Source organism: Cyanistes caeruleus, unplaced genomic scaffold (assembly GCF_971803275.1).
Source record: "Cyanistes caeruleus unplaced genomic scaffold, bCyaCae1.hap1.1 HAP1_SCAFFOLD_81, whole genome shotgun sequence".
Classification (NCBI taxonomy): domain Eukaryota; kingdom Metazoa; phylum Chordata; class Aves; order Passeriformes; family Paridae; genus Cyanistes; species Cyanistes caeruleus.
In genome coordinates, this window is record NW_028255891.1 from 1,402,042 (window position 1) to 1,411,300 (window position 9,259).

The window sequence follows — 9,259 nt, forward strand, 5'->3', positions numbered from 1 at the left end:
GTTCTTTAAACAATAATTATATCTAATCACAACTAACAATTCTATCATTTATCATATATTGATTCCACAGGTGCAGTTTCACATGATCTTTAGCAAGCACAAGGCCTAACATTTCCAGGGCCTACTTTTCCCAGGGCTTGCCAAGCCTAACTTTCTTTCTGAGTTCCCGAACTTCCTAAGATTTTAAAATGTTTTACGATCAACTCCAGACACAAAGAGTCCTGTCTGAACAGTCATAAAGCTACATCTATTTTTAACTGTAACTTTAATAAATTTTTCCAGAGCCTGCTGGCTGTGTTCAAGATTTTCTCCCTATTCCCTCCCTAGTGCACATTCTCCAGAAACTCTGCTTTTACATCCTTTTGCATTGATTAAAGTTACCTGCAATGACGAGTCAATTCAAACCATGGGAAAACTTGAACTTAAATGTGTACCTAGGAAAAATATCTGCCTCCCACATCTGAAGCCATGAGCTGCCAAGTACTGTCCCCACTGTCATACCCTGTCCCCTGGAGGTCTGCTGATGCCATTTCAAAGGGGTTGCCAATGAAAACAAGTTTGAATACTTTTGTAGTTTCCACATTGGCATTCAAATCCTTGACTAGAAAAATCACAAGTCAAGATTTCTAGGATTCTTCCATACTGTCATTCTCACCCTGGATTTTAGAGTGTCTGAACAGTCAGACAAGGTTTTAGTTTTAGACTCTACAGACAAAGTCCCTGCTGTTCAGCGATCCCATTCCATCAGCATATAGTCCTGATGATTCCTTTAGGCAGGAGCAGCAAAGGCAAGAATGAGCCAAACAAGCTGCTCCTGTGTTCTCATGTCCTGCACAGCAGTAACTGGGAGTTCAAGAATGGATTCAGGAGACAGTGGGTGCACAGGGAGCCACCAAGACTTTGGGATGCTGAAATGGACCAGCCTGGTGCCTGTGCCCGAGCTCCAAATGGACGATCTAACAATAGTTGAATGGACACACCATGGGCCACTGGAGACTCCTACTCCTAGTTCTGTGAGCTACACTATTCACCTGTCATTCACCAGATGATTTTTTCATCTTTGCTTGAAATCCAGGAGAGGAAAAGGTCAACATGGAAAAGTGTTCTCCCAGTTCTAGTGACAGCTGTGCCTGCACACCACCTGTGCCCATGGCAGAATGGTTGGAGACTGCATGATGTTGATGATACTTTGCAACACCAAGTGCTCAGGGATTCTGGGATTGCCCAAGTGGAGAGCAAAACTGAGCTGTGTAAGTCCCTGCTTTTTTTCAGCGCATGCTGCTTCTTCCTTTGTTCCAAGCAAGTCCAGGATTTGGTTTCATGTGTCTTTAAGGTGCCTGGACAGATGAGAGGGAGGGCAGCTGCAGCATAGGGCTCCTGCCCCATCAGACTCTCTCTCTCTCTCTATCTCTCTCTCTCTCTCTCTTTCTCAGGATGGTGCCGTGCCTCTGCCTTGGGGCACCTGAGTGTGGAAGGCGAGCTCGCCCTCAAGCACGGCCATCCAAGTCAGTCACAGGCACAGGCTGCAGTTGAAGCTGGCAAGCATTGCTGTGAGGCTGCAAGTGAAGAGAAAGCCATTGTGGCCAACTCTGCTGAAGCCTTTTGCCAAAGCAAAGGCAATTGTGCCCACAGCCTCCCCCTGTTTGGCACCCGGCTGCTGCAGACGCCTCAGTGCGCAGGTGCCGACGTTGGGGCTGCTGCTGTTCCTGGGCACACTCTGCTGCTGTTTCTGTGGGCTCCAGAGCCGCTTGGGCAGCAGCCACTGGGCAGCCCTGCCGGAGGAGACATCGCCACCCTCCCCATGGTGGCAGCAGCTCTGTGGGCCCCGAGCTCTGTGTCAGGGGGCCTCGGTCACAGCAGCGTGGCCTGGGCAGCTGTGAGGGCCCGGGCTGGCCGCCAGCCCTGCCTCTGCCCACTGCCCCTTCCTGGAGGCACCCAGTGGCCGTGGCCCGGCAGCTCGCCCCTGCCATCCATGTCCCCAGCCAGCCCAGCCTGGGCACCTCGGGCTGTCCCCACCCTCCCGCTGGGGTGGTGTCCCAGCCTCCAGGCCTTCTGCTGCAGGCCTGGGGGACATTTTGGGGCAGCACCGGAGCAGCCGGGTGTCAGGGACCAGGCGGCTGCCCGGGGGCTGCTTATGGCCCTCTGACACCCAATTCCTCAGGGCTTCCCACCACCCCGGCTCCTCCAGGGCCTTCTGTCCCCTTGGAACCTCCTGCCACCCACTCCCTCACACATCCCCCTCGTGCCTTCCCACTGCCTTGTCCCGTCTGGGCCTCCGCAGCCCCTCATCCCTTCACGGCCTCCCAGCACCCCGTGCCCTCAGGGGCTCCCCCAGCCTGGCCCGGCAGCAGCGCCGCAGCCCCACAGGAGCTCCAGCAGCTCCTCAGCCATCACGGCACCAACACACGGGCAGCAGGACACAGATGGCGCTTCCTGCCTGCCACAGGGCTTGTGGCTTCAGCACAACCACCAAAGGCCAAGGGGCTTCTGGCCATTTCCCCTGCACCACTGCATGCCCCGGCAGGTTGCTGAACACAAGAACCCTTTTCCCTCTCTTCCCCTATGCCCCACACACCCTGGGCAGCAAAAGAAAGGTCTTGGGACTCTTGTGGTTTATAACATATCCTATATTATTTACATACTAGATGGAAACGAAACGAAGAAAAGAACAATCTCTATGAAAAAAAAAATAACAGATGGCCCATGTGGCCCCAGAAGATAGAGCCTCTCAGCCCTAACATATCCTATATTATTTACATAGTAAGAAGAAGAGAAAAAAGGAAAAGAACAACCCTTATGAAATAAAAAATCCTGGCTGGCCCATGTGGCCCCAGAAGACAGAGCCTCTCAGGTCAGCTCTGAGTACACCTCCAACAGTGCAGCCAGCCCAGGCCCGACAGACGAGGCCGTGTCCTCCATGCCCTGAGGATTTGGTCTTGCATCCTCTGGAGAATGGAGTAACGGGCACTCTGGATGGCCCGGAGGACATACAGTGTCTCAAGTGCCAGGTCTGACACGGCACCGCTTCTGTCCTCCGTCAGGCGTTCGAGGGCTGCAAGAGAGACAAACAGAGCCACGGTCAGATCCCAGAGCTGTGGGGGCGCAGCGAGAGCCCCCTGCCAGGGCCATGCCAGCCGGCTCTTGCCTTGGCCAGGAGGGAGCAGGGAGCAAGGGGGTCAGCCCGAAGCTGCTGGCCACAAATGCCCCACGTGGCCCTGAAATCTCACTGTGCTCTGCCCACGCCGTCCCTCATCGGCACAGGGAGCAGAGCCCTCCACAGCCTGGCCAGGGCTTGCAGCTGCCCCCAACAGCCACCACTGTCAGCCCGCTGCCCTGGCTCACCTCTGCACAACACCTGGAGCTCTGCGTGCTGCCCCCTCAGCTGCTCCCCGGCCATCCCTGAGAACACAGAGCCTGTCAGGGTCCCAGCAGCACAGCTCCCTGCCAGCGGCGCTGCCAGCCCTGTGGCCACACGGCCTCCTGCCCCGGCAGGGCTCAGCCCGGGCCCTTGCCGCACCCTGACTCAGCCCAAGGGCACGGCTGCCAGAGGCCGGCAGCAGCAGCCCCGAGGGCAGCCGGGGCTCCAGGGCGCCGGGCCCGGGTGCCGCTGCCGGGGCAGCAGCCGGGGCCGGGGCCGAGCTGCGGCGGGGCGGGGAGGGAGCCCGGGCTCGAGACTCACCGATGACCCTGATGGCCGCCGCTCGCAGGGTCTCCTGTGGGTCCTGCAGGTACTGCAGGGCCCGGCGCAGGTGCTCGGCCAAGGGGATCCTGTGGTCGGCCAGCTGGAGAAAGCGGCAGGAGGGAAGGGTTGGAGGGGGCAGAGGGCCGGCTGCTGCCCGGGGAGCCGCGGTGCCGGCCCGGCCCGCAGCCCCGCTGGGCCGGGGCTCCATCGGCACCCGGCTCGGGGCCACAGGGGGCTGGAGAAGAAGCCGTGCGGCCCCCGGGTGCAGCAGTGGGCAGGGGCACAGCTGCCAGCCCCACACACTGAGCACCGGGGCCAGGGGGCTTCTCTAGTCTGAGGCTGGCACTTGCAGGCCGCCCTTACCACGAGCTTGGCAAACTTCCACAGCTTCTCCTTCCTCACAGCTTTTTCTAGGTCTGGCCTCTTCAGGAAGTCAGCCGCGCGAAGGAGCGTTGTCCGAGAGGCCTGGGGAACAGCAGACAGCCGCAAATGGCCCCACAAGCCAGGGCACAGGAGTGTCCCAGTGCCAAGGGCTGGAGGAGGCTGCAGCCTGCAAGCCTGCGTCAGGGCAGGAGGCAGCTGAGCCCCCTGCCAAGGCGCAGCAGCAGCCCAAGAGTCCTCACCTCTGCCACATGCCGATTCTCATCTTGGCAGTGGAAAAAGAGTGGGAGCAGGCTCTGGTACACTCGTTCCTTCAGGGGCTTTCTTCCTTCTTCTTCTGCTGAAGACATCACTCTTCGAAGGAGAAACATGGACAGCAGCTGCACCTGGCTATCAGGCTGTATGAAAGGAAGGAAGGAAAAATGACTTCATCATTGGCTTCTTGTGGCCCACATTGGCGCAGGCCTGCAAATGCACAGGGCACAAAGTGTCCGGGCAGCAGGCAGTGGCCGTGGCTGGGGCACAGAGCCTTACATTGTCCAGGAGTTTCAGGAGCGGCTCAGCCAGCTGCAGGGCCCTGCGCCAGGATATTGGGGTGTCTTCATCTATGAAAATATAGCTCAGGAGAGCAATGCTCATCCTGGCCACGTCACTGTCCGAGTCCCACAGGAGGTGCACTAGTCTTCCTGTCAGGCTCTGAATTCTTTCGGCCTGTGCAGAACACAAGGGTGTGAAAGCCCGGGCAGCTGCCGCAGGGCCCAGAGGCCAAAGGGCTGTCCCAAAGCACTCGGGCAGCTGAAGCAGGAGGCAGGAGAGCTGGGAGGAGCTGCCTCAGTGCCCAAGGCAAAGGCCAGCCAAGGCCAAGTGACAGCATTGCCCAGCCTCATGCTGCCCACACGGCTTCAGCTGCTGCCCCCTTCTCACCATGGAGGGATGATCCTTTAGCAGGAGGAGAGCCCTGAGAACCTGGTGATGCATCTCTCTGGAGTTGTACCACAGGTACTTATACAAGATCTCCATTAGGCTGTCACCACAGTCACTCAAGTCCAAGCAATCTAGGAGCTGAAAGGCACGGGGCAGTGAGAGGGGAGCTGGCCGGCAGGAGCCTGGAAGTGCGCAGGGCTCGGCCCAGGCAGCAGCACAGGGCGGCGGGTGCCATCCCAGGCAGTTGTGGCTATGCCAGGGGACAGGGCTGGCAGGGAGCTGAGCGAGGTAGTGCTGGCCATCAGGCTCACCTCCACAAGGAATGCCATGGCAGAGACATCCCAGTGTGGCAACGGTTTGCTGAGCACCTCAAGCAGGTAGCTTAAGATGCTTTTGCACAAGTGGGCAGATGCACGACGCATTACCCTGGAAGGCAGAAAATGGCAGAAAGAGTCTCAGCAAGGGTGCGAAAAACCTCTCCCAGGACTGACTGACACAGTTGTCCTATTGCCCCAGCACCCTGTGAGGGTATTTGGGCCCTTCAGATGTGGCTGCTCCTGGGCACCCTCCTCTCACAGCCTTTTGCAGTCTCCTTGGCCATCCCTCGGTGACGAGGCCCTCAGGTCCATGGCCATGGGGACTGTGGGGGGCATCCCGGGCAGGGGGCACAAATGTCAGAGGCAGTGGGGAGAAAGGGGGCTCACCTGGCCAGCAGACCCATGGCATAGTGGTGGGTGTCAGCACAGAGCAGCGTGTCCCAGCCACGCTTGCGTTCCATTGCCACCACCACATGCTCCAAGTGGAGACTGCAGAGCAGGGCCTTCAGGGTCTGCACTGCAAACCTGTGTGCACAGCAAAGCCCAGGTGACGCTGGGAGCGCTGGCTCTGAGGCTGGGGAAGTGGCAGGGACAGGAGGAGTGGCATGGAGCACCTGTTGGGGCTGGTGGAGAGGCCGTGTTGCTCCTGGCATTCCTTCCAGAAGGTATGGACGTCCTCTGTCATATACAAAGTACTGAAGTACGTTTGGAAGAGCAGATGCACAAAGAGGCGGGGGAAATAGACTGTGAGGATCTGTGGGCAACAGGGCCCCTGGAGGATCTTCCACATCACCAGAGTTGCCTGCAGAGGACAAAGCAGCCCGAGACAGCGCTCAGTGCCGGGGCGTCCGTGTGGCAGGGCCTGAGCGTGGCAGGGAGAGGCCGGGGCAGACGCAGGGGGAGCAGCGGGCCTGGTGGCCCTGAAGCTGCCCCTAGGCCAGGTTTGTGGCCAGTGCCTGAAGCAGGGAGATGCAGTGGGGGAAGGAGGCAACAGAGTTGCTGGAGAGGCGGCCGGCCTTGCGGTGAGCAAAGGCCAGCTCCCGAAACTCACAGTCAGGGAAAAGACAGCCGTCTTGTCCCCATCAGAGGTGCCCAGGTTTTTCTGCGGCCAGCTCCCCACCACATTGATGAGGAGCGGTGTCACTTCCTCTGAAATCCAGGGCGAGAGCAAGATGGTCGTCCACATGGCCATAGCAGCTCTGCGGGGTCAGACACAGCACCGTGGGCTGGGCAGCAGCGGGGAGCTGAGCTGGCCGCCAGCTCTGCCTGTGCCCACTGCCCCTGAGCAGCAGCAGCAGCCAGGCAGCCCAGCCCTGTGGGGACAGGCCCCTGAGGGGCAGGCTGGCAGCACGGCAGCAGGCTCGGGGGCTGACTTTGTACCAGGGCAGGCAAAGGGAGCAGCCAGAGGGCCCTGCAAGTCTGTGTTGCTCACAGCCCTGGGCCGGGCTGTACAGGGTGATGGGCTGGGGAGCCCTGAGGCCTCGGGGCAGCTGGGCCCCATACCTGTCACACGTTGGGGCCACCCGCAGGAGAGTGATGGCCACATCATCGGGCTCTGCCTCGGCCACTTGCATCAGGGCCCAGTCCATCCTGTGCTCAGCAGCCTCATTGGCCATGAGCCACTGGTGGATGTACCTCACCACGCCAGGCACCTGGAGAAGGCACAGGGAGACTTGGAATGCTAGCAGAGGGAGTCAGCAATGCGCCCAGCTTCTTCCCCAGACAAGTGCTTCTCTTCCAGCCCACTGCCATGGCCTCAAAAGCTTCAAGTGAGCAGCAGGCGTGGCTTGGGAAAGCCAAGCAATTGCTGGAGGATCAAAGGTTGGCCACAGGCTGCTTACTTGCTCTGGATTGAAAAGAGCCGACTCTACAAGCAGATCCAGCTGGGCAGCGCTGCTCTGTTCTACCAAGACCTCTGAGGATGCTTTGACCTCAGTGTCCATGGGACTGGTGTCTTCCTTGCCAATTCTCGTGATGAATTGGTAAAGAAACTGTAGGAGAAGGGCAGGAAGGCAGGGAAGTTGCATGGAGTGCTCCAAGTGCGGTGCTGGGCTGAGCAGTGCCAGCAGGCCCAGCCCAGGTGGGGATGGCTGCAGGTACCTGCGCTGCTCTGCGGAAGCGGCCACGGGCGGTGTCCTGCTCTTGTGTGCCGTCCATGGCTGCATCTGGCAAAGAGCAGCCAGAGCTGAGGGGCTGCGGGAGAGGCCGGAGAGCACAGCCCAGCCCTGCGTTCCCCAGGCAGGGACAGTCCCGGGATGCCCCAGGGGATGCAGCACGGCCACTGCTGCGGGGGCAGCCCCAGCCCCTTTTTTGTGCTGTCCATGGGTGTGTGTCCACAGGACAGTGTGGGATGGGATGAGATGGGATGCAATGGGATGGGATGGGGCCAAGACGGCCGCAGGCACCAGCCCTGTGGCCCAGCTCTGCCACTCACCCTCCTCCAGCGGCTGCAACTGCTGCACCTCTTCGGTCTCTGGTGCTGGGGCAGCTCCAGGGCCTTCTTCCTCGACCTCCTCCTCCTCCTCCTCCACCCAGGCCAGCTTGGGCACTCTTGGGGGTCGCTGCTCCCTATCTTCTTTCGGACTCTCCCATCCTTTCCATAGGAACAGCACCAGGGGATGGCATGGCATGTAATGGGATGGGGCCAAGCTGGCAACAGACACTAGCCCTAATGCCGAGCTCTGCAACTCACCCTCCTGTGGTGCCTGGAACTCCTGCACCTCTTCAGACTCCTGTGCCAGGACAGCTCCAGAGCCTTCTTCTTCCTCCTCCTCAAGCCAGGCCAACTTGGGCACTCTTGGAGGTCGCTGCTCCATGGCAGTGACTGGATTTATGGCTGCTTGCAGGAGAGATGGCTCGGAAAAGCTCAGAGTCAGCAAGTCCTGCAGTCGTGCCTGGAAGGCACCTGCAAGACTCAAGTCCTGGCAAGATTGCAAGACAGCGAGTCCTGCACTTGGGTCTTGAAGGCTCCTGCCACAAGGACAGGAGGCTCCTCAACAGGGACTGTGGTCTGGTCTCAAGGGCAGAGACTGCAGGGATGGGCGACACGTCGGAAAAGCTCCGGGTCACCAAGTCCCACGGTCTGCCCTCAAGAGAACCTTAAGAAGGAAGGCTCAGCAAGGCCACAGGTCAGCAAGACCTGTGGTCTGGCCTCGAGGTCACCTGTAGTAATAGTGCTTCAGAAAAGCTCCAGGTCCGACACAAAGGAGTGCGCTGTGCGGGGGCTCCTCACAGCACCGCTCTGGCGCGTCCTGACCCGTCGCGTGCACCGAGCACTGTGGCGTGGCCCTGTCACCGCCAGCTCCTATGTCAGCACGTGTCACAAAGGGCCCTTTGACATCTGCTCCCGTTGCCACCATCCCACGGTGACCGTGGTGCAGCGTGTCACAAAGGGCCCTTGCACACCCTGCCCTGCGCCCTGGGGCCGCCCCCATCCCCCCCCCCAAGTGGCCCAGCTTGGAAGGAATCCCTTGCCCAAAGTGTCTAAGACAGCCTGACGGGATCTTTAGGAACAGCTTGTTAGAAATGAAATGGAGGCAAATTTATCAATTAGAATTTTATTGAAAACTTTGTAAAATTTACTCATGGATGTTATAAATACACAAAAAAAAGGATATATAAGAAATGGTTTTTATTAATTATAGCAAGCCAGCAATACGCAAAGTCGGCGCCGGGCGGCAGGGAGGAGGAGGAGAAACCTCTTCCCACAGAGCTGCCGCCGCTTCCCGCTTCCGTGTCTGTCCTTTTATTTGTTTCGGCCTCCTGGTGATGTGGCTTTCCTGCGGCGTTTCTGAGCATGCGTGTCTCGTCATTAGATGATCTTTCTCTGCCCTCTTGTGGTCGTAGAAAGGGAGGCTTCAAGTCTTCTTCACTCTTGTTCCATTGACCTTTTCTCACTGTTTCTCTCTCCAAGTTTATCTTGTCCTAGTGTTCCAGGAATTTCTGCTAGGCTGTT

General features: G+C 58.8%; 1 protein-coding gene across 1 annotated transcript; it reads right to left on the reverse strand.

Moving 5' to 3' along the window:
• Nucleotides 1-2,609: 2,609 nt before the first annotated feature.
• Nucleotides 2,610-8,639, reverse strand: LOC147646738 (maestro heat-like repeat-containing protein family member 7). The gene is made up of 16 exons (XM_086873071.1): nt 7,997-8,639; nt 7,739-7,897; nt 7,405-7,469; nt 7,146-7,295; nt 6,808-6,956; nt 6,356-6,503; nt 5,919-6,106; nt 5,692-5,829; nt 5,299-5,413; nt 4,988-5,125; nt 4,598-4,774; nt 4,306-4,461; nt 4,046-4,147; nt 3,680-3,782; nt 3,343-3,399; nt 2,610-3,052 (listed from the first exon to the last, which is right to left on the reverse strand). The coding sequence occupies exons 1-16, from the start codon at nt 8,118-8,120 to the stop codon at nt 2,853-2,855; spliced, it is 2,169 nt and encodes a 722-aa protein (XP_086729197.1). The 5' UTR covers nt 8,121-8,639; the 3' UTR covers nt 2,610-2,852.
• Between the last annotated feature and the right edge of the window lie 620 nt (nt 8,640-9,259).

Bases quoted from the DNA above. Each gene is read 5' to 3' on its own strand.
- LOC147646738 (XM_086873071.1), bottom strand. From the start codon at position 8,120: ATGGAGCAGCGACCTCCAAGAGTGCCCAAGTTGGCCTGGCTTGAGGAG. The intron at 5,830-5,918 runs GTGCTCCATGCC...CTGTGCACACAG, and splicing joins CTCTCCACCAGCCCCAACAG to GTTTGCAGTGCAGACCCTGA. The intron at 5,414-5,691 runs GTGAGCCCCCTT...TCTGCCTTCCAG, and splicing joins GCCATGGGTCTGCTGGCCAG to GGTAATGCGTCGTGCATCTG.